At 45.3% G+C, this 27,711-nt stretch overlaps 15 protein-coding genes across 15 annotated transcripts; 9 read left to right on the top strand and 6 right to left on the bottom strand.

Annotated features, from left to right (window-relative positions):
• Nucleotides 1-1,702: 1,702 nt before the first annotated feature.
• PADG_04419 (uncharacterized protein) lies at nt 1,703-3,271 on the top strand (the record flags this gene model as incomplete). Its single annotated transcript, XM_010761532.1, has 1 exon — nt 1,703-3,271. The coding sequence occupies one exon, from the start codon at nt 1,703-1,705 to the stop codon at nt 3,269-3,271; it is 1,569 nt and encodes a 522-aa protein (XP_010759834.1).
• A 1,367-nt stretch (nt 3,272-4,638) lies between these two features.
• Nucleotides 4,639-6,052, top strand: PADG_04418 (uncharacterized protein; the record flags this gene model as incomplete). The annotated part of the gene is made up of 4 exons (XM_010761531.1): nt 4,639-4,746; nt 4,852-4,977; nt 5,050-5,794; nt 5,904-6,052. 4 exons carry the CDS (start codon nt 4,639-4,641, stop codon nt 6,050-6,052), a joined length of 1,128 nt encoding a protein of 375 aa, XP_010759833.1.
• Nucleotides 6,053-6,369: 317 nt separating this feature from the next.
• On the top strand, nt 6,370-7,284 carry PADG_04417 (uncharacterized protein; the record flags this gene model as incomplete). The annotated part of the gene is made up of 2 exons (XM_010761155.1): nt 6,370-6,539; nt 7,017-7,284. The coding sequence occupies 2 exons, from the start codon at nt 6,370-6,372 to the stop codon at nt 7,282-7,284; spliced, it is 438 nt and encodes a 145-aa protein (XP_010759457.1).
• A 521-nt stretch (nt 7,285-7,805) lies between these two features.
• Nucleotides 7,806-9,190, top strand: PADG_04416 (uncharacterized protein; the record flags this gene model as incomplete). Its single annotated transcript, XM_010761154.1, has 2 exons — nt 7,806-8,361; nt 8,439-9,190. 2 exons carry the CDS (start codon nt 7,806-7,808, stop codon nt 9,188-9,190), a joined length of 1,308 nt encoding a protein of 435 aa, XP_010759456.1.
• A 2,370-nt stretch (nt 9,191-11,560) lies between these two features.
• On the bottom strand, nt 11,561-11,863 carry PADG_11767 (uncharacterized protein; the record flags this gene model as incomplete). The annotated part of the gene is made up of 2 exons (XM_010761693.1): nt 11,561-11,719; nt 11,747-11,863. The coding sequence occupies 2 exons, from the start codon at nt 11,861-11,863 to the stop codon at nt 11,561-11,563; spliced, it is 276 nt and encodes a 91-aa protein (XP_010759995.1).
• A 736-nt stretch (nt 11,864-12,599) lies between these two features.
• Nucleotides 12,600-14,494, bottom strand: PADG_11766 (alkaline phosphatase PHO8; the record flags this gene model as incomplete). Its single annotated transcript, XM_010761692.1, has 2 exons — nt 12,600-12,901; nt 13,000-14,494. 2 exons carry the CDS (start codon nt 14,492-14,494, stop codon nt 12,600-12,602), a joined length of 1,797 nt encoding a protein of 598 aa, XP_010759994.1.
• A 558-nt stretch (nt 14,495-15,052) lies between these two features.
• PADG_11765 (uncharacterized protein) lies at nt 15,053-16,129 on the bottom strand (the record flags this gene model as incomplete). The annotated part of the gene is made up of 2 exons (XM_010761691.1): nt 15,053-15,249; nt 15,421-16,129. 2 exons carry the CDS (start codon nt 16,127-16,129, stop codon nt 15,053-15,055), a joined length of 906 nt encoding a protein of 301 aa, XP_010759993.1.
• Nucleotides 16,130-17,140: 1,011 nt separating this feature from the next.
• Nucleotides 17,141-17,398, top strand: PADG_11764 (uncharacterized protein; the record flags this gene model as incomplete). Its single annotated transcript, XM_010761690.1, has 1 exon — nt 17,141-17,398. The coding sequence occupies one exon, from the start codon at nt 17,141-17,143 to the stop codon at nt 17,396-17,398; it is 258 nt and encodes an 85-aa protein (XP_010759992.1).
• A 435-nt stretch (nt 17,399-17,833) lies between these two features.
• On the top strand, nt 17,834-18,651 carry PADG_11763 (uncharacterized protein; the record flags this gene model as incomplete). The annotated part of the gene is made up of 2 exons (XM_010761689.1): nt 17,834-18,232; nt 18,508-18,651. 2 exons carry the CDS (start codon nt 17,834-17,836, stop codon nt 18,649-18,651), a joined length of 543 nt encoding a protein of 180 aa, XP_010759991.1.
• A 202-nt stretch (nt 18,652-18,853) lies between these two features.
• On the bottom strand, nt 18,854-19,426 carry PADG_11762 (uncharacterized protein; the record flags this gene model as incomplete). The annotated part of the gene is made up of 2 exons (XM_010761688.1): nt 18,854-19,090; nt 19,232-19,426. The coding sequence occupies 2 exons, from the start codon at nt 19,424-19,426 to the stop codon at nt 18,854-18,856; spliced, it is 432 nt and encodes a 143-aa protein (XP_010759990.1).
• A 177-nt stretch (nt 19,427-19,603) lies between these two features.
• On the bottom strand, nt 19,604-21,505 carry PADG_04413 (uncharacterized protein; the record flags this gene model as incomplete). Its single annotated transcript, XM_010761153.1, has 5 exons — nt 19,604-20,419; nt 20,444-20,914; nt 21,004-21,201; nt 21,256-21,383; nt 21,433-21,505. The coding sequence occupies 5 exons, from the start codon at nt 21,503-21,505 to the stop codon at nt 19,604-19,606; spliced, it is 1,686 nt and encodes a 561-aa protein (XP_010759455.1).
• Nucleotides 21,506-21,718: 213 nt separating this feature from the next.
• Nucleotides 21,719-22,475, top strand: PADG_11761 (uncharacterized protein; the record flags this gene model as incomplete). Its single annotated transcript, XM_010761687.1, has 2 exons — nt 21,719-21,810; nt 21,905-22,475. The coding sequence occupies 2 exons, from the start codon at nt 21,719-21,721 to the stop codon at nt 22,473-22,475; spliced, it is 663 nt and encodes a 220-aa protein (XP_010759989.1).
• A 76-nt stretch (nt 22,476-22,551) lies between these two features.
• On the top strand, nt 22,552-23,651 carry PADG_11760 (uncharacterized protein; the record flags this gene model as incomplete). Its single annotated transcript, XM_010761686.1, has 2 exons — nt 22,552-22,911; nt 23,523-23,651. The coding sequence occupies 2 exons, from the start codon at nt 22,552-22,554 to the stop codon at nt 23,649-23,651; spliced, it is 489 nt and encodes a 162-aa protein (XP_010759988.1).
• Nucleotides 23,652-24,234: 583 nt separating this feature from the next.
• PADG_11759 (uncharacterized protein) lies at nt 24,235-25,031 on the top strand (the record flags this gene model as incomplete). The annotated part of the gene is made up of 2 exons (XM_010761685.1): nt 24,235-24,305; nt 24,521-25,031. The coding sequence occupies 2 exons, from the start codon at nt 24,235-24,237 to the stop codon at nt 25,029-25,031; spliced, it is 582 nt and encodes a 193-aa protein (XP_010759987.1).
• A 281-nt stretch (nt 25,032-25,312) lies between these two features.
• PADG_04411 (uncharacterized protein) lies at nt 25,313-26,537 on the bottom strand (the record flags this gene model as incomplete). The annotated part of the gene is made up of 4 exons (XM_010761152.1): nt 25,313-25,675; nt 25,818-26,262; nt 26,328-26,350; nt 26,415-26,537. 4 exons carry the CDS (start codon nt 26,535-26,537, stop codon nt 25,313-25,315), a joined length of 954 nt encoding a protein of 317 aa, XP_010759454.1.
• Between the last annotated feature and the right edge of the window lie 1,174 nt (nt 26,538-27,711).

Below are 27,711 nucleotides of genomic sequence, written 5' to 3'. Positions count from 1 at the left end.
CCCCTGCATGCACGTAGACAATGTAAACTCTGGTTACATCCATCGTTACCAGATATCCATGGCGTTCTGTTTATATGAGGATATCAAAGGTTGTATGTAGTAATTTCGGCCGGGAGAGGGAATGCTTACACACTGCGATGATGCTACCGTGAACTAACGGACATTGGGACAGAGACACTTTCATAATCCATTGCAGATTGATTCTTTGTTGCATCCGTATAGGATCTTGGACGGATCACAGGTGGACATGAAGGGTAGGAACTCTATTATTTCACTGCGAAACAGCAATATCTCCCCGCTATTTAATGCTTCCGGAATGCCTGGAAGACGATCTGTCTGTGGGTTCGGGGGGGGGGGGGGTGTAAAAAAGTTGATCGCAGCAGATAACTAGTTACCTAGAAAAGTATCACACGCAACTGTGGACTCGGGGGAGGATCAAGGCACGCGGTCATTCGCCAAGCTGTAGAGGAAGCTCCATCTACAACCAATTAACCAGTTAATTATCAGAAATGTAATAGCGATCCATGGACGAAACCCCCACCCCCCTCATACCTTGCGTCGAAACATAAGTGCTTAGTTGCTAGTTGTGCAGATTTGGATGTAACTGAACACGCCCCCCCCCGCCGCACATTGGGGGGTAGACGCGGAACCCTGTGGCAAGATTCCGAATCACGAGAGCCAACCAACCCCAAGATGCGTCCCAAGGCCGCAGGAAACCCAGTCAGGTACCCAAAAATGAGCCAAACCTTCGGTTTCCCTCCTCGGTTCCAATCAGTTGTTCGGTGGAAACCCCCCTAAACTGCTCAATTCCCTGCGTCGCTATCAACTGCTCCACCGCGTTTGATTTGATTAGCTCTATCCTGGGTTATCCGACACTATCCTCGCTCCTTCTGGCAAGCTTTGCAACGGGGTCCAACCAACGAACTGCTTGCGTTTGTTGTCAGTGAAAGCGGCGTCTCTTGTTCCATCCCCACGCCCCCGGTTTGTTAGTCTTTCCCTCTATGCTGCGTCTCTACCTACGGCTGCACCGGGCTGCTGTGAAGGAAATTCCAAACTGATGGAGAGCCGAATTGCTCGGGAGGAGGGTAACAACCACGCAGAGGCAAGCAGCGTTTGACAGCGTTATATACATAACTAACTGGTTAGTGTTAGTGTTAGGATAGGGTTAGGTTATCTTGGATGAACAAGAAGGAGAGAGTAATTCATACCTGAAGAACCCCAGAGTGTGCCGCCGCTTTCTCCTAAATGTTTCCTGGAGGAAATCTCCCTTCCGGCGCCTGCGGCTTCCGAATACCCTGACAGCCTAAACTGATCAACCTCTTCTGGGAGCTGCCCCCCCCCCCCCCCCCGCCCCCCCTAATACAAACCAACGATCTGAAATATATTTATTTCCCTTGAACGAATCTTCTTTTGTTTCCCTTTGTGTTCTTCTTTTACTTAGACTCTAAGAATTCGAATCTTCGCTGTTTTCATTTCTGTATCATTTCTCTTTCGCCTGAGCGGTATATCCATCTCTTATTCTTATTGTTTTTTTTTTTTTATTGTTTTTTTATTTTTATTTTGGCTTAAAGTTGTTTTGTACTTTTAAATTACTACTATTCCTTTCTACATTCTGTAAAAAGGGCTGCGAGTTGTTTGTTTACCAAGGAGGACTCTGAAAAGGGAAAAAAACGGAAAAGGTGAGCGTCAAAAGGGACACGAAATGCGAAGACAGGTCGCCTTCAAAACTACCTCTGCCTGTTTCGGTTATGCTGGGCCTCGGACTCCTGCCAGGCGAGCTTTCTCATGGAATCGAGGTCCTGTTAGATATTCCCACCAGGGACCCGGCCAGCTTTCCGATCATTCACTGCCTGCTGCAGGAGGGTCCTCCATATCCCCACCCGGCGCAACGAGGCCATACGCAACGCTGAATCATACGATGCCTTCGTCCAATACTCCAAAATCCTCTCCCCTTTCGATTCTTCCCTTATCCACTATACTGAGATCCCTATTCGTCACTACTATTTCGTCTTCACCTCTCCTCTTCCCCCCCTCTTTGGCATTTTTGACAGTCTTAGCGAAGCCCGACTCAACCTTCTTAAATCCTGATAATAATCTTCTCTTGAAGACTCTACTGGGACAGACGATGTATGCCCAGTTCTGTGCGGGAGAAACCCGAGCAGAGGTAAAGGGGAATATCAAGGAATTGAAGAAGATCGGTTTCTCCGGTGTCATATTAGGGTATGCGCGGGAAGTCACAATGGATGAGGCCGAGATACAGTCTCTGGCCCAAGCCACGGTCACGAAAGAACGGGAGGAAGATAAGGCTCAGGGCATTGCTGACTTGACAGCATGGAAGGAAGGGACCCTCGAAACAGTCGACCTAGCAGACGATGGAGACTTTGTGGCTCTGAAATTCACTGGAGCCGGGAAGGGATCAGTCCGCCATTTGCTACACGGCTTACCGCCGTCGTCCGAGCTCGAAGAAGCCATTGTGGAGATTTGCGAGAGGGCAAAGGCGCGCAATGTAAGGTTGTTGATCGATGCTGAGCAGCAAGCTGTTCAGCCAGCGATTGACAAATGGGCTCTTGACTTCCAACGACGGTATAACAAGGGACCAAACCAACGGGCTATTGTGTATTCGACTTATCAGGCCTACTTGCGTTCTACCCCTAAAACACTTTCTGAGCACTTGGCAATTGCAAAGGCGGAGGGATTCGTTCTTGGAGTCAAGCTGGTCCGTGGTGCATATCTAGGAACTGAACCGCGACATCTCATTTGGGCCACGAAAGAGGATACCGATAAAGTATATGACGGCATTGCCGAATCGTTGATTAAACAGCAATATGGAGAAATCCTTTCACCTCACCACCACCCTTCGACCGGCGACAGCAGTGGACAAAGCAACACCTTTCCAAAAGTGAACCTCGTGTTAGCTTCTCACAATCGTGCCTCGGTCGAACGAGCCCAGAAAACTCAAAACGAGCAACTCCGCCGGACTGGCACTGAGCAGATCGAAATGGCATATGGTCAGCTGTCAGGCATGGCGGATGATATCAGCTGCGAGCTAGTGCAGGCCGGGAAAGTCGCCCGTGAACAGCAAGCAGAGGGGGTGACGGCTGAAGTCGAGGCGCCAAAGGCGTACAAGTACCTTGTATGGGGAACCGTGGGCGAGTGTACTCGGTATTTGCTTCGGAGGGCTCAGGAGAATAGGGACGCGGCATCTAGGACGGAGGAGACGAGGAGAGCCATGGCGAAGGAGCTGCGGAGGAGGTTGGTTGGAGGCCGCTAGCTAGGCAGCGTTCAGGGGTAAATTAGGTAATCAATATTGGGTGCTTAAGTTAACATTTTGGGCGGTTGCTTGAGATTTATTGGTTTGATGAATGGGCGCTTTTCCTTGTTTGTTTTGCAGTTTTCTTGTCATTCGTATATGTCCTGTTTAGTTGACTTTCAGGGAGTTGGAAGTGCACTTTGCTGATACTGATTGAAAAGAAATCTTTATACCAGTTCCTGTTCTAATAAGAGGAGGTTAATAACTAGAACATACCCTCCATTACTTGATGACAGAATGGATATTGAACCCTACCTTGAGGTATTTTATGTCTAGGCCAGTGTATTTTCTGGTATGCGCTGGACGTCTCCTTTCAGCGTCACGTAGTTATGTTGGAAAGGGGAGGGAGGATATATATGCTTGCGTCTTTGTTGCTTCGCATTGCTTTGGGGGGGTTTTCCCCCCCCGCCAGCTTTCAACTGCTCGCATGGCAAAAGGAAGATGACTTTCGATTTTTATTTTTTACTTCCCTCTTTTCCATTTCAGTTGAGGTAAATGATAGGCCGTCGCTTTTTCTCGGTTTCTGCCTTACAGGGTTTCAAGAGGCCAAACGCTCACAAAGGAAACTATGAGACAGTTAGAATGAGGCAAAGCAACAAACAAACGAATGAAACCAAGAGATGATGGGGGTTGATATTACCGACAACTAAATAATGTTTCATTCTTTCTTCCATGAGGAGATCTGTGTGTAGCTGCGAGAAAGCTGCAGATCCCATATAATATCTATCGCTATTTATTCTCTGGTGTGGAGAGATTCTTGCCTTTTTTTTGTTCTACCCCTTTCTTTTTTTCTTTTTTTTTTCTTTTTTTTTTTTTTTTCGGGCTTTCGCCGGAGGTCAAGGAGGAAAATAAAGCTCAGAAATAGGAATCATTCGTCTTTTATCTGCTAGGAATGAAGAAGGAGATCCATGGAATGAATAGTGAATGAATCGCTCGGTGGCTATGAGGAGAGTGAAGGTCTCCCACTCTCTTTTCAAGTGTTATTCAACTTCCTAATTATCTTTTCCTGGGATTCCTTCCCGCTCTGCTGTTTTTAGCAGATGTGCGCTTGTTGTCCTAGCTGTTTTAGAAACCTTTTATGCTCTCTCAAATACCCTCTGTCTCTTCTTCATTTGTGAACTCTTCTTATTCTATCTATTTTCTTGCCCGCCTTCTTCTTTGTTTGACTCTCAGTGACTGTTCCCCAGCTGAGACCCTTCTCAGTCACCTGTATAACACAACAACTTCTCTCTCATCCATTGCATTGCAGGATACTTGTATTGATTCATCGTTAGCGAGTCATTATCCTCCCCTCCTGACTCCCGAGGCTCCTCTCATCATCCAAGAAGATGGTGATGGGTGGTATATCGAGCCAGGCCGGGGGATCTGATGGACCTCAACGCATGGATACCGCTATGGTGGAGGTCTTGGACAAGTTGCGAAGCATAACTAATCATGTAAGTAGCTAGGAAGAATCCAGAAATATGACCACTGTGAAAAACGCATTCTTGACTTGGAAAGCACTAAATGAAAAAAAAAAAAAAAAATAACAATCCAAACAGTTGCGCAAAATCCACTCCGACGAGCCAGCCAACAAAATATCAAAGAGCGTTCATCAAATTTTCAAAGACTTCGGTGATGCAACGGCTGGGTTAACGGATTATGAAATGTGGATGGTTCCTTCGGTAGTGTGTATCTGCCTTTTCATATTAAGAACATTATGTGATGCTTGAGAACCTAGACTGATAGGAGAGATTTAGGATGAGAGCAACCTGCTTAATGATCATGACGACGAGGAATTCAGCCGCAATGAATACCAGCGAATGCTGAAGGGAATCTGCCAGCCGAGGAATGGTGATCTTGTTCCCATTCATTACCCAATCCCGGACCCCCCGGCTCGTCTGTGGTCCTCTGTAGCCGCAGCCCCACCTCAGGCCCATATTAACAAGAACAGACCCTTGATTGATGCATCAAGCAAGCGACGCAACAAACGTCCAACTCCAATCGTTCCAATCCACCCCGGTGGGCGAATTATGCAAGCCCCGAATCCAGCTCAAAGAGAGCAGAACAAGAAGGCGGGAGTCCTAATCGTGGAGGGTAAATTCAATATTCACAGCCTGAATTTCCTCACTGCGAGAATCCATGAGGGTCCACTGTACAGTGTTGAGATTGTGCATAATACAGGATACGCTGAAATTACGTTCCTGCATGCACAGCATGCAAGCAATTTCCTGATCGAAGACAAACTTGCCACGGAGAAGACTGGCTATGGTCGTTTTGGACCTGATTTCAAGGTCAGATATGACAGATGTTTGGTGCGGGACTGGGATGGGGATCTGGAAAATATGGACAAACCCATGTTGAATAAAGAGAGGCGCCGGTTGACGTTTGTTCGCTCGAGATTGCTTGCATATCCGTGCACCTTTGAGAGATTGACAGACGATATCATGAGAATTGCTGGGGAGGATGGGGTGGATTTTATATGGAAGTTTAACGCTGGCAACGGTATGTCCTGTGATTGCTTTCATGTTCCTGTAAAGAGCGTAACTGCCCAATTATGAAATGAAAGAAGAAGAAAGATTTCGACTAATTGGGGTATATTTTTCCACTCAAGTTACTGCTGCTTTCAAGAGCGTGAAAACGGCCCGGCATGTTCGAGAGATGTTCTGGCAGAAGTCATCTGAGCCTGGCCCATATGCTGGCGTGCAGGTCACGTACTCGACCGACCCTTGCGAGAAGCCATTGCATCTCAGGAGAGCATGAAAATTGGACGGATTGGTAAATAATACCCACGACAATCGGCATTTGAGGAGCCTGTCCTGTTGTCCACAGCGACTACATGACAATTTTTGAATACAACCATGAACTTTCAAAAGATGTAACTATTGGTTGAACAATGTATTTGAATTGGCAATGAGCAGGGGCAATCCGTGACATTTGATCTGAAGTCTCAAGGAACAGATGCATGTGTTCCCTTACTTTTCCCATGGAATAAACCATTGGAGTAAAAAAAAAATAAAAATAAAAATAAAAAAATAAAAAAAAAAAAAGTCAAAAACGTAAGTATTCCAGCACAGTAAATGAACAAATTGCAGAAACCTTGCCCGAATATTTCCCGGTCAGGTGACATAACTGCCTCCTCGGCCCGTTCTGGTGTCGTGACTGCCGAGCTGTTTGACGCCGAGACGCCAAACGAGTCAAGGACTCGAGAACTCAAGTCACTGCAACAAACCGCCCCAGTTAACATCTCGTTTGTGCAGCCTACCCCTGCAAATTGTTCATAAATTGCAGGTCTTTATCATCAGACGGTTGTCAGGAATTGATTGTCAACCGCTTCCAAAGTTCGGTTGGCCAATGCATCTGAACATTTGACGTTTTGCGCCCGACGCGCCCGGTGACGATAATAACCAGGCATCCTTTGTTGCTGGTTCTACCTAACACTTTGTCTAAACAGCCTGGCAACTGTTAGCTGTGCACAGAGCACTGCGTGATGGAGTTTGGTTGACTACAACTACCCGACTTGAAATGAAAATAAGCCAAGATGCAACATATCCCCAGAGCAGTTACTTCCAACTCAGGAGATGCTAACAAGGGGTCACCGGCTGAATGCTGATAGGCTGAAAATATGGCTATTTTTGTGGCTTGCAAAACATGCTTAACCGTATTCAGGATCATGGCTGATTTTATGGATCTTTATTGGACTATCCACGCTTTTCACGCTTTTTAGGTTGGCTCGTCTGTTGAACCAAGGCCCATCCGGCCCCAAACAGATAGAGCCTTCGGTATTTAAACCTTTCAAACCGAAACGTGGAAACACTGGCAAAAATAGGGGCAAATATGCCGATCTGACCCCGTATCAATGGTACGGGGAGACGTCAGCCGCCCCGGTGACTTTCTACAGGAGCCAGGGGGGGTCCTTGTACCCGATGGGCATAGGCATGGCTGGGCAGTTTGAGGCAATAACAAGGGCTTTGGCCTATGGTTATCGGCTGTAAAATGCCTGGGGATGGATGGACTCCTCATTCTCTTAGCCATGGGTTGTTCTCCTCTTCCTCTTCCTTCTTCACTATCTCTAACCGTCTGTGAGAAAAAGTCACTCCTTCATCACTCTCTCCTGTTCAAGGACGCATTTCACTCGTTTTGTGCCCTCCTTGAAGTCTGTGCCCACTACTACCCTAACTCACCACACCCTCGTTGTCTAGCTTTTATCTTCTCCGTTTTGTACCGTTTAGTGTGTGAATCCACCTCCCTGGAAATCCGACTACACGATACCCTTCGACCCATTGGCTTTGGATCTTGATTTTATGTATCTCTTTTATATTTTTGGCATTACTCTATCTCCTTCTTAATACCTAGGCCCTTTGATAAATTCCACGTGAGAGTTTTTGATTAACGACTTTCCGGACTCTGGGATCCTTTCTTGTATCTCTCAGGATGACTCGTCTTGCGACATTCGTCACCTGTCTGGGGCTTTTTTCACAGGCTGTGTTAGCGCAACAAAAAGTAACATGCAGTCATGATAAAAAGTGTCCCGAGAAAACCCCATGCTGCTCCCGTGAGTAATACACCCGTTCCAAAGTGCCATTTGTCACGCGAATTTATGACTGATTCGCGCCCGTGTTTTGGTTTGGCAGTATACGGGGAATGTGGCGTTGGGGCATACTGTCTCGGCGGTTGTGACCCAGTGTCTTCTCATTCTATCGACTCATGCACTCCTGCTCCAGTATGCAAAAGCAAATCGTATACTTTCGACGATTTGGATGGAGTGGTGTCGAGAGAAAAATATCTTGGCGATGCAAGCAAGGCGGACTGGGTCTCGAGCGGGAAACCTCTTTCCAACGACGGGAAATTGATTTTAACGATGCCAAAGGAGTCTGTCGGCACCCTTATTGCCAATAACCATTACGTGTGGTATGGAAAGGTTTCTGCCAAAATGAGGACCAGTCGCGGTGCGGGCGTTGTTTCCGCCTTTATCCTCATGTCTGATGTGAAAGATGAGATTGATTTCGAATTCATCGGAGCTGATTTGCAAACTGCCCAAACCAATTGGTACTTCCAGGGCGTCATTGATTGTATTATTTTCCCCCTTCCTTCAATTGAAATTGCGATCGTGGCTTTTGAATTGGCTAACTTAACTGGTACGATGCAGATACCAACGGACAAAATGTTTCCGTCGATGGTAACACCTTTTCCCAGGAACATACCTACGAGATCGACTGGAAACCGGATTCAATTACTTGGTCCATCGATGGAAAGCCCAGACGTACCTTGAAGAAAAAGGATACGCTCAACAAGGAAACTAACCAATACCACTTCCCCCAATCACCTTCCCGAGTTCAGCTCTCTCTCTGGCCAGGTGGACAGGCGTCCAATGCAAAGGGTACTATTGACTGGGCAGGTGGCCTCATCGACTGGAATCATCAGGATATCAAAAACAATGGTTATTTCTATTCTATCTTTTCTGAGGTAACCATTGAGTGTTACGATCCGCCTGCGGGTGCTAAGATCGAAGGAGACAAATCATACATCTACACAGACAAAGCCGGAACTGAGGACACTGTTAAGATCACCAACAAAAACACTGTTCTCAAGTCGCTCCTCGGCACTGGCGTCGATATGGACAAGGACTATCCCCCCAAATCCGGCACCAAAAGTGGATCGGTCCCCAATGAGACTGACACTGTCGCTGTCATTCCCGGTTTAACTGGAGCTGGTCCGGGCACAAATGGCCGTCCCCCAAGTGACGGTGGAAGTGGTGGCAGCGATGGTAAAAATAACAAGCCATCCACCGACTTCACTGCTCCTCCTAGTAAAAGCAGCTCTTCATCCCAGAGCGAACGAGTTCTCATAGGATCGATATTTGCGGTGCTCGTTGCTGTGATGGTTTTGATCAATATGTAAAGGATTTTATGTTTTGACTATTGTGTTATATGAAATTTTTAATATTCCCTTTTTGGATGTATAATTTTCTTTTCTTTTCTTTTTTTCTCCCTCCTTTTCTCTCCTCTTTCTTTTTCAATATGTTCTAGTTGGACGTTGAATCATCTTATTTATTTCTCTTCCTTGGAGTTTCAATATCCCCTGTTTTTGTACTGCCTGTGAAAGCTATCTATCTACCCACGCTGCTCTGACGGGAATAATTTTCTGGGCTCCGGCTTTTTTGTATTTGAGAAAGAAATATATTATGCGAAGGAATCACTAAAACACAACCCATATATTCGTAAAAATTTTCCCATTGTCATTCCAAGAGATGGTCATTACTTCGGTATATCGACCATCAGGCTACTTCTTGCTGCGATAATGAATCCCGGCTCAGCCCCTAAAATCATGTGGGGCCCTGGCACAAGGTTAGTCGTCTTGTCCGTGTTTACTCTCTACGACCCACTCTCTTCAGATCTACTGCTGAAATTCCAGGACCTATCATAGGAATATTGACGTATTATAGTTGGCCATATTCTCCTACACTACAAGCTCTTCGCATATTATCTACATGGTTGCGCCGGTAAGCTTGTTACCAACCGAAGAGAACGGGGAATGCCTCTCCTGCACACGCCTCGGGTTGACACCCAAGCATGAGATTGTGTATTTTTCAGATAAAGCACAAAAGTCCTTTTACTTCTGCAGCTTCTCCCACATTCCATCTGGCTAGATTTGTCGCAGACATCTTCCCCTCTTGTTTCCGCCGCTGCAGGTTGCCGAGGACTGAATCAAATATTTTGTGAAACCTCAAGCTTTGTTGGAGGCAAGAAACTCCCCACACATCTATGATTCATACTTTTGAGATTTAACAATAACCCTGAATCTGTCTTGAGTTCTTGTTCTTTGCCGTTGTTATTTGCCTAGGTCATTTCATGAGCTAGATTTTGGTGTTCTTTGCGGTTTCTTGGTAGAGATTGTTTGTCTCTTTCTTCATCAGAAGGATATAGATGCTTCAATAACTAACTCATGACATTAGAGCGTCGGTTCACTTAATTATGTATTGATTGTGATTTACTCTCCCGATCTATTTCTGACCTAATAAATGTGTCATATTTGATGAAACTTCATTGTCTCCATGCCTAATGACTGATCTTCAAACAGGAAGGATTTGATGGTTGCCGCTATCTGAGTCATGACAGCAAGTTGCTGTGCCATCCTCTGACTACTATCATTTTCATGAAATGAATGATGAATCACCAGCGCCTGAAAACGGGCTAGTCTCTCAAAGAATTCATTCAATGAAGAAGCAAACTTACCAAGGGATTACTGGCAGTGGTATCTACAAATTGCAAGCGAGCAAAGATACCTATCTCAGTGACTAGGGATTTATGTTTTCCTGCCCAATTGCTCCAGACACTGCTGTTCCCTGAAAGGCTTTGCTGTCATTCCAGTACTTGCTTGTTCTTCTCTTTCAAGATTCACTTATCAATTCTTTTATATGGAAAGAATTATGAATGATGGCAAATATAAATGTACGATTATGGGATCAACCTCCCGCCTTCTCCTGTCAGTTCGAACTTCTGATTCTTTCTTGTAAGCAATCATAATCAGCCCCAGGGCCTCTGTTCCTTCATCCCAGGGTTATTATTTGCTTCTTGATCAGATCTAAAAATATTATTCCAGATAGATCTCAGGAGTTCCAGCAGGTGGAAGGTTGTAAATGTTGACTAGTTGACCGATTTCGGCAAACTCTCATGCTTCAAGAAGAATGTCAGGGCCCTCCCCCTTGGGCTGAGAACGCATAATTTCAGATCTCTCAGTAAAACATATCACACAGCTTCTCTCATCTCAATTCTGTCATTGTGCCTCCTTGGATATCTGGATATCTGAACGCGTGTGTGGTTTGCTTCCTACCGCCATCAGCCCTCTGTTTCGCCTCGCGACTCTCACCTCGGATCATCTCAGAAATCCACTTCACAGATCCTTACTACGACGGCAGTCTGTCCCCAAAAAAAGAGAAAGAAAGAAAGAAAAAAAAAAAAAAAAAGAATCCTCTCATCTATCACCCGCAAGCATCGTCCCAGCGGTAGCCCCATGGCACAAGAGAATACACATCAACCATACGAAGTCCTCAGATCTATCACCCAAAACAGCCATACCACAAGAAGAAGAGGAAGAGGAAAAAAGAAAGGAGGATGTGCTACTACCACGAAATCACTTACGCCTGCTGTCACAATCTCTTCGCCTTGATCAATTTCTGCCTAGATCCATACTGCCAACTACAACGCATCAACGACCCGGGCGAACGCTGGCGCTATGATATCTTCATCCTCTTCAAGAATCCGCCGGGATTCACCCCGCTTCGCAATTACGAGAATATACCGAGTCAATCACACTCGGAAAAGAAGTGCGAGAGGTGTTTGGGGAGAAGGCGGGAGACGGAGATGTGGGAGTTTTGGACCAAGGGGGGACGGTAGGGTGGGTGCGTGAATGGTTTGCGGTTTGCTGGTTCTACAAGGGGGTAATATTTTGATTTACCTGATGTGATGGCAAGGGGTAAATGGCAAATGCATTTCTTTGTTTTATGGATTCATCGATTGCAAGGCCTTTTTTTATTGGGGGGGAATTAGGTCCCGTGACAGAAGAGTCCGACATTTTAACCAGTAGAATTACGCATTTTGGTTATTTGGATCGCATGGGCTTTTCTGGTTGTAAGTTCTGGTCTGTCAGGGATAATCATTTTATGATTTAAAATTCTGACTATCTAATTGCCTCTGCCATTATTATTTTCTTTGCATCCTTTACATTGAGCAAAGAAGAAGTACACCAACTTCACGGGAAGAAATGAGGAAGTTGATTTTCCAGATGGCCGCCCAAGTTTGGTATGCACCTGCTAGCAAAGCATTGTAGCGACAAGCCGGAAGTATGTTAATTTTAACCAAATGTGAACATCACAGGGTTAGACAATCACATATCAAGTAAATAAATCAGAACTTATCAACCTCCAGTAGAACGCAATAACAGCTGCAGAAAGGGAGTATATTGCAAGCAAATCAGTACACCAAATGTTTATCGTATATGTAAGCCGTTTAAAGGATGTAAAGACAATTCCCAAACTGGAGGCAATGGCAAAGGCGGGGGGAGAAATCGAGAAAATAGACATTCAGCGATGAAATGTGTCTGGAAGACAGAGAGGGTAGCAAGATAGTCAAAGAGATATTAAAGAAGAATCAAAAGATTAAGCCAAAAATTAGGAATATACTAATGGAAAAGGGAGGCAAATGATTAAAGGTTGGTATCCAACAACGTACAGGTGACAAAAAGAAATATTTTAAGGCAAGTTTAATGTTTCGAACCACATTAACAGTTATCCCCGTCAAAATTTCGATTCTCAAGAACAATAGGATTGACGAAGTCCATCACGCTTCTTTCGTTTGAAATCGCCATGGTAAGTGTCGAGTTTATCAACGACTACGCCATCGTCGAGTGGTGGGCCCATCCAAGCATATGGCTTAACACTGCCATCATCGGTGTCATATGAAAACGAACGTGTGGTTTGCAGCTGCTTGGTAACGCTCTCCAGGTCAATATTGAGATAGTCCGCGAGGAATGAGCCAATTTCAGTATTTTCATGGTTCCCCATTAGGGAGAGGGCATCGTTAGGAGAGGAGGCGTAGATGTTCACATCGACAGCTGTTGGACAAAAAATTTTAGTGATCTACAGAGTAAAACACGCTTTGAAATATTCAAAGGAAAGAGAAGAATGGGAAACAAAGCATTAAACAACTAACCAGAATGTCCATGCGTGGACCAGCCAATTTGGGCTCGTCGACTAATCATGTCTGCAAAAGCATAAGCACCACCACCGCTTATCAGTTTATCAACCTCTAAGTCCGTTGCGTCATGGATGCCTAATCCATCAGCCAGCAGCTTTTTGCGGACATATTCTTGACGCTCTGGGCCGCTTGCACCTTTGCCAGTGCCGTCGAGATAGGCATTTAAGGTATTCCTAAGAAACTCAGAGGAATGGCTGGCGTTTGCGAGCACTCCAGGATACCAGAGATATGTTGGATACTGAGAGGGGTGGAGTTGTCTAGCGATAGACAACCCGCCAGTCTCGTGGTCTGACGTGGCAACGAGGATTCCGGGGGTAGAATCTTTCTTAAGAAACTCCAGAACTGCGGAGAACGCTTTATCATAAGCGAGAACTTCGTGGACTTGGGCTGCTGGATCATTTCCATGGCCTGCATGGTCTATCCTTGAACCCTCTATCATGATGAAGAAACCTTTGTCGCTATCTTCGGTAGCTTTGCTTAGTGCCTTTAGAGCCATACGTGTCATCTCCTCTAGAGATGGGTACACATTGTTCAGCAGGCGGCGGTCTATTTCATAGGGAATGTCCTTTGGTGCCAGAAGGCCAAGAAGCGGGAGATCAACATTTTCGCCCATTTTAAGATGGTCAAATCCCATCCAATCATCGATATATGAGAATCCCTTAGCTTTAGCTAGCTTCACCACGTCTATGTCATCTGCACGGCAGCTCCCCTTGGTGGAATTTGCCAAGAAATGACAACGTCCACCCCCAATCATTAGGTCAACCATTCGACCAAGAGGATATTCTCCAATCTCATGCAAGGCAATAAGATCTTCGTAGGACCGCATGTTAGCATGAGAAGCAAAGCAAGCTGGTGTAGCGTCAGTAATTCGAGTTGTTACGACTAGACCAGTCATATAACCAGCTTGTTTTGCGGCCTCAAGAACCGTACCACACGGAGTATGATCCGGAAGAACAGAGATGGCGCCATTATAGCTCTTCTTCGCACAGGAAAATGCAGTTGCGCCAGCCGCAGAGTCGGTAATTAAGCTAGATGAGGATCTAGTTCTCGAGGTTCCGATATGGTGCTTATCTAGGACGAGGATATCATCGACAGGCAGGTGGCTCTCGAATTGTCGGAAATTTCGAGTCAGCGATAAACTTGCCGGGCCCATCCCATCAGATACCATGAATATCAGATTCCTCTTCCCCGTAGGCTTCTCTCCAGGGCCCAATTTCCCTGGGCCTGATGCGTTCTTTTGTACTTGGTGTTGGTAGAGAACTGCGAGGATGATGACAGTGACGGTAGCGAAGAGAGCCCAGGCAAAGAGCCCAAGCTCACGCCATATGGAGGAGCGACTCCTTTCTTCATCGCGGTACGTCCGTTCACCAGTTAAGAGAGCGTCAGCCTCGCCTGTTCGTATCGACGAATGCTCAGAGGAGGAGCGCTGGACGAGTAGAGGATCGGACATGGTCAGGAGAGAACTAGAGATAGCTTTGGAGGTGGGTCCTCTGAAGGGGATGAGGCTGTAAACAAATTAAAGAAGCGTCTAGACACATGTCAACATCAACATCTAATGAAGGATTGTCGGAAGTCCAACTCTAAGGGTCGAATGTTGTGAGAGTTGTTAATTGAGCTTGTGACAGTTGATGACGAGGGTCGCTTACAAAGCCCGCGCCAAGCCCTCAAATTTAGGACTGGGCACGGGAAAATTGTGGAGTAGTTAACTCTATCTATGTATGGCACATAACCAAGGGACTAATGGAACTGATGGATTGAAATAAATATATGTTATATGATGAGAGAAGAAGCTAACAACCCTCCTATCCTTCATGTATTTTACAAGAAGGTTGCATGTATGTAGTATATATATGGATATTACTACCACTTCCCAAAACCAACCCTATCATCCTATCCTATAAATGTAAATCGATAACTCCAGGGGGCAATTCAAAAACGTCACCAAACAATTAGAACCCTGCTACAAATACACATCATACAAATTACTCCCTCATCCTCTCCCACCCAACTACGGCCCTTTCCAGCCAACAGGAATCAACGCCGCTGTGACCTCCCGCACTCCCCTTTCCGTAGCCAAGAGGTTGAACTGGGCCGCCGCATTCCTCGTATCCTGGACTTCAACCCGGATACCAAGAAGATTGATCTGCCTCCGCGTTTCTGGAGAGAGCGGATGGACAGAGGCACCAAGTCCAAGAATAAGAAGGTCTAAAAGTGAAATAGAATACGTAGTTAGCTCTAAGAATTCAATATAAACCCTCCGTTTCCAGTGGGCATAAAACACAAAAGCGAAAGCCGTGTCCGTCCACAAATCGAGAAATGAACGGGTGAATAGGAATAATATAAAAGGCCAAAGAAAACTGAAAAATAAATACCCACCAGGCTTCGGCCGTATCAGCCTCAACACCCCCCAAACCTCCGCATCAACCTCCCACTGGCCCTTCTCATTAATCATCGCCGCCATCCCCCGCCCATTCTCACCCTTTCCGGCCTCCCACGGCCTCCACGCCAAAACCTCCCCATCAACCAACAAACACCCATCCCCACCCGTAATCTTCACCCCATTATTCAAGTGGAACCCATCTGGCAAACACGCATCGACTGCTGTGGACGGGCCCGCTACGTCCATAAGCACATTCCGCGTAAAGAGAGATGGATCGCATGTTATGTCTTCGCTGATGCTTCCTGGGGGTTTGTCTTCGTGGGGGGTACGGCTGAGTGTGGGTATGGGTGTGGGTGTGGGTGTGGGTGTGCGGGTGCGGGTGCGGGTGCGAGTGTCGGAGGGATTAGGCCGTTGAGGGTTGGATCGGGGGGATTGGGGTTTGATGTTATTATTGCTGTGGTTGTTGTTGAGGGAGGAGGAGGTAGTGTAGAAATTGCGTAGCATGGAATGGTGTTGACTGGTGATGTCTGGTGCGCTGACGCGCAGGCTTAAAGGGCCATGCGTTTGAGGTTGTAATGAGGACGATGATGATCGTGATGGCGATGGCGATGTAGTTATCGTCATTCCAGATTGGGGTGTTTGCATTTGCTGTGTTCTTGCTGAGGGGCGCAATACCCGTAGAAGACGGGAGGATGGCGGGCGCATTGTGAATGAACGCTGAATGACGGAGGGAGGGACGTAGACGCCGGTGCAGCTTTATCTATTCACGGAGGCGGTATTAAGCTAATAAATATCTATATAGATATAGTTCAAAAGAGCAGCAATAGATGCATTTCACAGCTCGCTCTCTGCTCATCCCGAATTGCGACGAAACGTGTGTTGATCTCTCCTGTTGATCTCGCTTATACTAGCGTCACCCACGCCTCTGTATAAATCAGATCAAGTTGCTACGTATTCTCTGAGCATATCCGTAGTAGAAATAGATATACAGATATTACATTCAATAACGTGCGGACGAAAAAAAAAAAACCTTGATTTTCCAGCCACGCCAGGAAACCTCACCTGGACAACGCGTAGTGATTCCCAAAATCCTGTTGGATTTAGTGATCAACTTCGGAAGACACTGTCTGGGGTGGATCAAAATAATGCTATATCTGATCAAGAATCTGTGTGCTTGATTGTTTTGTTATTCATGTTTACAGAAAGCCAAAGAGATTGATATACATGATGAAAATTATAATAAACTACACAATCTTCTAAAAATAAAAGTGGATAATTCTATTCATAAAATTCAGTCAGACATTATAACTCAAGCATAAGATCATATCTGAAGTTAAAAAACTTCATAGACATACATTCTTCTTTTTATATTATTCTCTTATATTAATATCTAATTCATCATAAATTTTTTTTAAGATTATCATTTTCTAAACATTTTAAAGTTTATGAAAAGAAATATATCAAAGCTTATACTTTTCAACTAATTAAAAGTTTATCATGAAGTAGTAAAGAAAATTACTGTTTATTATTATATGAATGCAATAGCAGATATAAGAATGATATCTGGCAGTAGTCCGAAAGCAAGCGAATAGCGGTTTCAAAAGGTACGACCCACGGGACAGCATCTGTAATGGGACAGAGTAAATCTCGACGACGAATCAAAGGTTATATAGCGTAGCTCCCGAGTATTCATCGGCGAAACTTGTGCGGCGAAGCATGGAGAATCAGACCATCAACAGCGAATGGCCTGGGGTCTCCAGCGCCGCGAAAGATTGCGGTACGGGTCTGTTCCAATTTCCAGAGGCAACAGCGGTACCCGGACGAATGCAGCCTTGCAGGCAAGCACCCAGTAACCGGCGAAACGGTGCAAAGGGGCCACACTGGACAGAATACGTGAATTATAAAAGAGGCTCTCATCCGGACTGCGTTCAGCGGGTTCCAGCACAAGGCCCAACCGCTGCCGCCTATGGTTGAGAAATCCTCACTTTCTGAATTTTTATCATTTGCTACAAGAACCGACCACATAATGTCGTGTCGGTTCTTGGAGATCCCCCCCCCCCCCGAATTAAGATACAGATATACGCATATCTGCTGTAATCGTTCCCGCCGAGTTTTATGACAAGACACCCCTCCGGTCGGATGGAGCAAGAACCAAGACCGCGATTCTTCAAACCTGCCATCAGATATGTACATCATGAGGCAATCTCCATCCTTTATCACTCCGTTCCATTCGCAGTTCACACGTTACACCATGCTCGTTCTCCATTGGCAGCTATACCTCTAACTGTGCCGACCTCCCTACAATTCCAGAGCAACACGGCCTACATATCAACGCAGACTATAGAATGAATCATATACTGATGGAAGGGATATTAAGTCAAATGTTGATTGCGCGTTCTCAGTGGGCCGATGATTTCTGAGATGTGGTCCTTCCGCCTTCAAATAACCACTGGTTGGATTCCTGTACAGGCGCAGCCGCAGTCTGGGCCCGAGTATTCTGATTCTGAATTCTGGGATTGGGTTGTTTCTACCACATGTAGCACTCTGCAGAGGCTGGTTGATCGACTGGAAGCAGTTCATCCGCATATCGGCACCCTCGACGTGTCCATCGTCCTTGAGAATTCACCAGGAAAACAGAGAGCCTCCGAGGCCGTCCAACTCATTCTTCAGCCTCTCATGCGGCTCCGGAATGTTTTAGAGGCCCATGTCCGTTCGATTGATTGCTCTTTCACCTCTCCAACTGAGCGGCCGGTTGATCTCCTGAACTCCCCAGAAGAGAACCAAACATGGCGGGAGGTGGATGACTATGTGAGACGATGGGAGCTCATGCTGTGTGGACAAAAAGAGGTATCCTGTCGCTAGGGCGGTGGAAGGAAGATTCATGCTGTTAATTAACACATTGAAGAGAGAGGTGGTCTATATCTTTTTCCCCCCCTTGAGATTAAGCTGAAGCCTAGGATAAAATCAATTAAATATCAGTGGGATGCCGAGCAAAGCTGTTAGTTACGATGTATATCGTAACTGAGTGGGTGCTGAATCTATTTGCAGCATGTGAAGAAGAATTAACCCAACTCGCCCGGTAGGTCTACGTCGTGAGGTCGAGTTACGTTAAACCGCAGAATGGCAGAAGCGAACACATCAGATTTGGACAGATATCCGGAAATCCTGGAGGTCCGCCAAAGAAGGCTGATCACCTGGTCGATGCTCATGTGACATCTACGAGGTAGTTCTCTTTTTAAGCGTAAAGAAGCTGCATGTTTTCCGCCCTCGGAAAAAGACGACGAATTTCCATGCGGGATCATTTCCAACAATGAAAAGTAGGTATACGCACTCCTTGATGCAAGGTTGAGGAATGGTACCCGTCAACTTTTTAAGCGAGATCTCAATCACGAAAGGCAACCAGTCCTAGCCCACTTTGAAACATATATGCTAGATACCGTTGCAAAGCACGATCGGATAACTACGAGCCCTCCCACATCCTTCCTCACGAGAGAATTTCTCATGAAGCAACCGTGGTTTCCATTGCCACGAGGCCACTCCCGTATCTGAGATATCCTTGCCAGTGCCAGTTCTGTGAAACGCCAGAACGGTATTGGAGTTGGCAGAAAAGTGTGGATGTGAGTGCGGCGGGGAAGAATTTACCCCGCAGGTGGTGTATACCTTTTGCTACACTTGGCAAACTGGGCAATTAGACAAGAACGGCACTTGGCGCCGTCCCATTTGCTAACAAGTTGGGGACAATCAAACTGACCAGCTATATCGATGAGGGTTGTGACAGTGAACGGGACGGCCCGGGAGGTACCATACAAAATAAACGTTCCCAGCGTTTGTGGTCTCTCGTAGTAGAATCCGAGATGGAAAGCCTAGGCCGATAGGGATCCTGTTTTGGTAGTTCGCCTTCTCCTCCGGCCGGGGTCCTCGAAAGTCATTGAAGCCCGATGGGAAATCTTTTTCGCGGTTATGAGTCACAGAGTGAAGGGTTTGCTGGTTTTCGCCATCCATCCTTTCTCTGACACAAATCTTTAGCGTTCACTCGTTCCATCGAGGTGGGGATGAAATAATGGTTCATTAGTACGGAAACTTGTCCAGGTGGATCATCATTACCTTGGTTTCTATAATCATCTAAATAACTATTTGCGTCTTTTCTTTAGCATCTTGATTGCTTCTGAGGATTTGCTTTCATTTTCCCGCGTTACTGGAGGAGCACGCGAGGGAGCAACCTGTGAGATGGGGAGTCGGCCGGGTTTCCTCTCCCAATATAGACGTAAAACTTGAGTCTTGGACATGGACACCTTCAATCTCCTGTGAAAGCCCGGTTGATTCTGAGAAACTCGGCTCGGACTGCTGCGATACCTCAAAGTTCACCTCTGGTAGCTCATCAATAGCCGAGCACAAACATCTAAAATGAAAAGGTACCCAGTCGTTATACACACCCATCACGAACTTATAAGGTGTCCATTTCTCTCTGCCATCCGGCGCTGCGGAGCTAAACTCATGGATGGAAAGCCGATAATAGGTAGTCTTCTTTCTATCTGTTACTGGGTAGTGGCCGTAGGTCCGGGCCATTCGGTGATCATGCGAAATTGAAAAGGCCAAAATCTGTTGATGTAGCTCCTTCTCACGCTTCACAAGCCTGAAGAGCTTGACAACAACTCTTACCGAGAGGGTCATGCTATGCGCATTCTGTCGATCTGCTATATAAAGCGCTGCCTTTCCACACTTCACTTCAGCTGTCATAAACGGAAAGTTCATGAATGCCGTACTCATAAAGAAAGAAGTGTCCCCAAAAAGCCTGCCGGGTGAAACCCATAGCATAATCCGGCTGCGGCCGTGGTAATCGAAATTGTGGGGATCGCGAAGGCTGCGGAGCTTGTAAAGACTGTAAAGTTCGTGGTAATTGTTGAGATTGATCAAGAGAAATCGAGCTCTCCCAACCTTCATCCACACTGACAACCAAATGCGGGAATGTGACCCGACCGAGATCAATTGCACTCTCTGCTAACGGAACAATTAATTCACCAATAATGTGAATAACTCCAGTCTCATTTTTCCTTTGCATCCTTCGACACGTGTTTCAAAAACGCCTTCTTGAAACACAGTTTCCTTAGGGACCTCGGGATTCGCGCTCAGTATTTGATGACAGACAGACCTGCTGTCACCATCAATACCATCATCATGGTCATACATAAAACAGCCATTAGTCTCAAGATATGTATCATAGTTCTTGTCAGTGTAAGGTCTACTCTTCGCTTCTCGTGAACTCGTTTCGCTCGCAGTGTTCAAACTACCATTTGACTTCGTCCGGCGAAGAGATGGAGTTTTCGATCGCGCAATAAAGTATTCCATAGGATCGGGTCCCAAAGGCTCTTTAGGCCACTCGTATTCGTGAAGCGCCCAATATTCTGTGAATTTGATGTCGGTTCGTGGCCGCTTTGAAGGCGGATTGGAATTATCCGGAAAATGCTTAGGTTCGGGATACTGCCGTTTATGCTTACACCTTGGCGGTAATATTGGTAGACTGTGAAGAATCTTAGAAGAATTAGCCCCTGTTGGAATCACTAAAACGATGAGAAACATACATCTGGATCGACTGTTTGGGCAACCAGAGGGAGATCGGCGTTCGTTGGTTCAGTGGTCCCGTTCACTGCGTCTTCACCAGCGCTGTTAAGAGTACGCTGTCGCTTGTCAAGGCGTTTGACATGATGCCCACATGGCTCCCCCGTATCACATGCTCGCTTTCGTTGCTGGTCATTCACTTGAAATTTTAGGTGGTTCTGCTGTTGTTAACATTAGTTTCTTGCACAGCATTGGCTGCGGCGGCTATATCATACGGTCTTTATAGGGGGACAACTCGCTGGAAGTGGGGATCGGCTGGTTGGTATGGTTCCTTGCTCATAGGAGCGGTCCCTTTTTCGGCAGAGACTCTGGACTTCTTTCCGGATGCCTTGAGGTCGGCTCACTGGGCGGTGGTTAGTGAAGAGCAAGACAGTAAGAGACGAACAGCCCACCATTCCTTTTGATCTGCAACGTAGACGGCTGCTGCCGTCTTCTTTTGTAGTGTTTCGCTTGACGCGGAGCCATGTTTATTAGAAGAAATGGGGGTAAATGGTTGATGTTCCTGCACGGAGGCTTTGTCTGGACAACGAAAAGCCGAATTTTGATCGGGCGTTAAAGCCGACGTGCAGCGCTAAGAACAGCATCTCTGACTCATATAACCTAACGATGTGCCAGAACTGGACAGCCCAGAGGGGAGGGATGCAGGGTTGGCGTTGGGATGGTTGCTTCAGTCGCTGGATGCCAAAGCAAAATGCTGTCCCAACATTCGTGTCACGTGGAGATATTTATGTGGGAAAGCAGGGAATTGTCACGTGGAACGTGCGCGCACCGTATCAAATCCTGTTCCGAATCCCATCCCAAACATTTGCTAACTTTCTCTTCAACTCATATAGACGTACCCTTTTATGGAATCTACCTAATCAGGTGTCGGGCCGAAAACGTTCTTAATGGATTCTTACCTTCCGGCTTCCACGGAGCCCGGTCGAGACGAGGTCCTACGAGCCAGCACAGATCGATGGCACACCTGCATTTCCGAAGCTACTGCCTCAATGCTGCCGCGGTCGAGTATCAGACTGGACATGCACTCCAAAATGTACCAAGTTTCACTACTAGCAGACATGAATCATATTCAGTCGGTCGGAGAAATCGCACTCTGAAGTGTCGATCATATTGGTGCATTGGCGAAGGAAGCTGCGATTCCAACCATTTAGAGCTTGAGGAGCGTCTTCTGTTGGGAATCTCAACACCGACAAGCTGCAAAATCGCTGGAACGCCCGTTATACAAGAGGGGCAAACTATGAATGTTCACGAAGACGGCTTCTCGGCGGAAGCACATGGCAACAATATTGCAATTTTTTTCTTACTGTTGGGCATACATTCTGTCAGCTCGTTGGGCGGAGTCTCAGGGAGGACAGATCAGTTACCAAGACAATCTTGCAGCCTGCATTCAAGAAGCTTGTCCACAATCTCTAGACCAGATTGTGGACTTGGGTGATGTGACCTCTAATGAGCTCCGATGGTGGAGAACTGTGCTGGCTCCAGGGGCTGGCTGGGAAGCAACCACATCTACAATGCAGTATAACTACTATTCACCATGGTCTGTCAGCAATGATGCTGCATCGGGATTCCTTGTACGTGCTATAGTCAGGGACAGTGGCACACATGTCAGTGTTACATCATCAGAACAAGCATTTGAATTCCTCTCTCAATTCTGTCAACAGAAAAAGATTCAGGAACAATGTCTCATGGGCTTAGCAACCAGTTTAATGTTTCCCACTCATAATTTGACTGGTGTCCCTGTCAGACTGGTCTCTGCTGAATCTCCACTGCGGCAAATGGAAGTTTCAGATGATGAAAAAGATGCTGACATGAAGGCTTCATTTGAATTGCTACCATACCTCATGACAATTAGCTTACATGGACTGGTCCCTGTACTGTGCTCTACCTTTTTTCACAGTGCAGTTCCATGTGTATTTTGCAGCCAGTGGTTGTTATCAGGTATTGAGATGCTAGAAACTCTCCCTTGTGGACAGGTTGTCTCTGTTCTCAGTCAATACTGTCCTTTATTGGCAGCTTGGTGGACTGGAGCAATTTTCAGTGGGATACATGAATACATCTTTTGAATAGCTAAAAGTGCCACTCCTCCAATATGCCACTCATCAGCCTGGTGGACCCATTCTTCCCAATCATTTCTTTGCAGCACGATTTCAACCCCTTCGGAGAACAAGCAGATATCCAGGTCGCAGGAGGCATTGCTACTGTATCTATTTGAACCTCTCTGGTCTCATGAATGCCCTATATCACCATGGCGGCCCATTGGCACAATTGATCTGCAGGATGCAATGATTCAGGTGCAGATCCACTCCAAATGCGGATCACGATATTTCTTGAAATGCAAACACTGGTCATGATCGGAAGCTAGTGGAGAGTATCAAGATACAGGATATCCTTGTGAGAGTGATGCTATTTGGAAACGACATCTTGATATCACAATCAATTTGGCAGCTCCTATTGAAATGAAATATCTAGCAGGGCATAAAAGGATTCTACAAAGGCTGTTCTTCGATGGCTTCAGCGGGACGGAAAATCAAGTGCAGACCATGAAATGGAACAATACTTGACAAGCTCCATCTCCAATGATGAGTTCACGGATGGAAGTGAAGATATCTGATAATGAAAGCAGTGACAAAAAACGATCGCGTTACTACTCTCCAACTTGTGGGGAGAACTGGCTTTCTCGAACGAGAAATGTATCCTACCAATGGATGCCCTTCAACCCGGCTATTACCCTACTGTCAAGTCTTCGTACATACTCCAGCCAGGTGAACACCCTTCCAGATTTTGAAGCTCGTTCGGATGGTACGGACACTTCTAGCAAATCACGTAGTCGTCATGCGCTCGTGAATGACATCTTTTGAATCGTTGGCATCACCTGCTCACATTCTACCCCGCCAGGCATTATCTCAAAGGTGCTTCTCCTGCCCCACCTTACCACGATATGTTGCCGCAGTGCTTTCCGCTTGAGATGCCCCTTTGTACGAGAACAGCAGATAATTCACAGTAAAGTGAGCTTTACCCTGTGTCCTCAGCATCTGTGTGTGACCCAAAATGGGACCTGAGGATGAGCTTAAAGAAGCTCTATCAAGGCAAGACCGATTCTCTAACCTGCCAGAAATCCTCACTGATTGTCTTATCTAGCATTCTCAACACCGGTCACTTTTCAGATCTCACCGTTATTTCAAGGACTCGGAGTTATGACGTGCATCGATGCATCATTTGCCCCCGATCGGATTTCTTCCAAGCAGCTTGTGGGAATGGCTTTAAGGTGTGTAATATCCGACAAACTTGGTGGCTACAGAGGCTAATCCACGAAGGAAGCGGAAACTAGGGAGATATATCTCAGTGATGATGATCCTTTAGACATCGAGAGAATGGTGCATTATTTCTACAAGCTTGACTACAATGTCGATGATTGTTCGCCATGTCCTGCTAACAACATGGCCCAAGAATATACCGAAGCTGCTGTATCTGTGGCCGAAGAGCCATCTCCTTCGATCGATTACCCCGAAGCTGCTACTACGCCCGAACCCGGAAAACAAACACTTCAATCGATAAATACCACCCTGTATCAGACCTTGGGGAGAACCCGAGAGGTGCTGCGGAGGATTCTCCAGCGTTATTCCATGCTCAAATGTACGCTATTGGTGAAAAATTTGGGATATCGGGACTGAAGAGCCTCGCGAAAGAGAAACTTGAAGGTGACGGTGACATTCATCTTATCTGGTGTGGTAGAACATTCTATTCTGTCGTCCAGGTTATATATGGAACAACATACTCTGGTGATCGCGGCTTGAGAGATGTGATAGTAGGATTTGCGCATCAGAATATCACGGCTCTGAAAACTCGGCTAGAGTTTGAGGAGACACTGGAGGAGTTCCCTTCCTTCACTCGGGATCTACTGTGGCGGATGATAGGAGAGGATCGGCAAGAGGAGGGAGAGAGGTTAACAGTAGATCCCACCCCTGATTACCATGTCCGTGAGACTACCTAGTAGGTGGCGAGACTTTATAACCAGGCTTTCTTGTTGAATGATGCATTCGGCTAACATCAGGGATAAATCAGCACGCTTCCTACTATCTGTCACGAAAGCCGGCCCAGAGGGGGAAGAAGCTACTGCGCTGACTGCAAAAGGTCTTTAATCGATCGACAGGCACTTCGTCAGCATGACGCTGACTCTCATTCCTACTGTACGCATTGTATGAAATCTTTTGCTTCGGTTAAGAAAGCCCAGAGATATCGCTCCCAAAACCACTGAGTGCGGGGGAATTTCTGCTAGCAATTGTTGTGGAGAAGTTGATGGTGCAGTTTGTGCCACTTCGATCTTCCCCCCCATTCCTTCACTGCTGTCACGCCCTCAGCGTTAATTGTTTTATTCCTTTTGGTTTTTCTAATGCTCATTCCTCCCCCATTCGCCAAAATCAAACTAGAAATCCTGCCACGGAGCCAGCTTGTCGCAGAGTACCGGCATTTCTTCAGACATTCAACTCTCCGAGAGATCCTCAGGATGTGAGGCAGGGGTTCACTGATCTTGACTACTCCGGCGTCAGCTTCCAGGGTCGGCGGGGGTTGATGGACTGGCTCATTGAGCACAGCATCCTCATCAGCACCTTCTGCGGCTTGAGGCCACAGTAGATGCTGAGGACATCAATGGTGATGTGATGTTCCAATCCATATAGTGTCGGAGGAATGTATTGATACCGGCGTGCTGGAGCATCAGGTTCTGAAGGGAATCACTCACATCCGCTGTCTGACAACGCTAATGTTGGCACACACTCACTCCAGAAGTGGTAAGGGGGCTAAGGATGGGAGCAGCCAGAGGGAAGGGAAGCACAGGTGGATACTCACGACTCTTGTTAAAAGCCTTCGCGGCTCCATCACGGAGGACATACAGCTTCATGACCTGATCAAGGCCCGTGATCTTGCCGCCCCTTTTCATGCAATTGCGCAGCAATGATGTGGTCAGCTGTCTCTCATGTGCGATCCGGACGCCATCTCCTTCGCGGACCACCATGCAGAAGATGAACTTGTTTGCCAGATCATCCCGCAGTGGCAGTTCCTGCTGGTTGAGCCTGTCCAGAATGCGCAGGCTGTACAGCTGCTCGGGGGTCTTGAGGCTTGGTGACTTGAACACCTCGATGTGGAACAGCATCCCCAGAAGGAAGACATGTGGACTGAGGACCAGAGTGGGGTCGTAGATGATCTCCGGAAGCCGAAAGGTGTTACTGAGCGCGGAGTTAGTTGGATTGTAAGGAAACAAGGCGTCCATGGAGCATGAGGTAGAACCTACACATCCTTCATGCCCAAGAAGGCCTTAAGTGAAGTGGGTGATCAGCACCACACACAGACGCGGTATACCGGAATGGGGGTCCCGGACCAGTGTGAGCACCAGATCGTGATAGCGAAGCTGGGTCAAGGCATCCAGCCAGTTGCCTGTGACAGCCGCGAGCTGGGTGTAGAGGATCAGCTGTAGGCGCGCCCAGCCGACTAGAAACTCCATCTCGTCCGTGCGAGGTCATCAACGGACATGGTCCCCGGCGGCCTCAGTTTACGGCTGAGCTTCACTCTATAATTATTTAAAATTAAACAAATAAACTTATAATATAATAAATATACTATTGAATATAACTTTAGTACTTTTTATAAAGTAAAATAATAAATTTATTAATAAATAAATAAAGTTATTAATATAATGTGTTAATATTATTTATTAAACAGAATAATATTATTTTATAAAGATTGTATAATAATTTATAATAATTATTTATTTTTATTATTAACTATATTATAAAATTATTTATAAATTATAATTATAAAATGATTATAATTATTATAAATTATTTAAAAATTTTTATTATTTAATTAAAATCTCTATTTTTATTAATTAACTATTTTTAATTATAGTATTTAATTTATTAATAATTTATATAATTATATATTTTAATTATTAAAAATTAAATATAATAAAATAGGTGAAGTTATAATAGAGATTAAATATATATATATATATATATATAGTAAAATAAAATAATAAAAACTGAAGATTTTTTAAATATTAAAAAATATTTTATTATATTAAATAGAAGTTAATTTTTTTATCGAAAATTTTAATAATTTTAAATATTATAAAATTCAACTTTTTTATTTTTTTCAAAATATAATTAAAAATATCTTTTATATTAATAAATATAGTAAGTAGTAAAAACTCAGTTATTATTTTTAATTATTTAAATATTATAAATTATTAATAAAATATATTTATAACTAGTTAAGTCTATTTTTTAATATTATATAATAAATTAATAGTAATACTAGTTAAAAAAATATAATTTAAAATTAATTATTTTAATTAAATATTTTTTAAAATTATTAAATAATTTATTAGTTTATTAAATTAATATAATAGAGATAATAAAAAAAGAAAAATAATAAATATTCTATTCAATTAAGCACTTAGAATTAAGATTTGAATATACATACATCAAAAGCAAGATCAAAAAACATATTATTTAATAATGTTGAGATGGGGTATTGGAGAAATTTAATACTTTTATTAATCTCTAAAGATTTACAAGAACTCAAGATGTCCATTCAAGATAATCATCTCGGAACAATAAGACTTGGATATGCTCCTGTATCCCGTAAATGACCACCGGAAGGGCATCATGCATTCC

This window comes from Paracoccidioides brasiliensis (assembly GCF_000150735.1).
Source record: "Paracoccidioides brasiliensis Pb18 unplaced genomic scaffold supercont2.4, whole genome shotgun sequence".
NCBI classification, from domain to species: Eukaryota; Fungi; Ascomycota; class Eurotiomycetes; order Onygenales; family Ajellomycetaceae; genus Paracoccidioides; species Paracoccidioides brasiliensis.
Note: the sequence above shows the minus strand (reverse complement) of the source record. Positions and strands in the feature narration are given on the sequence as shown.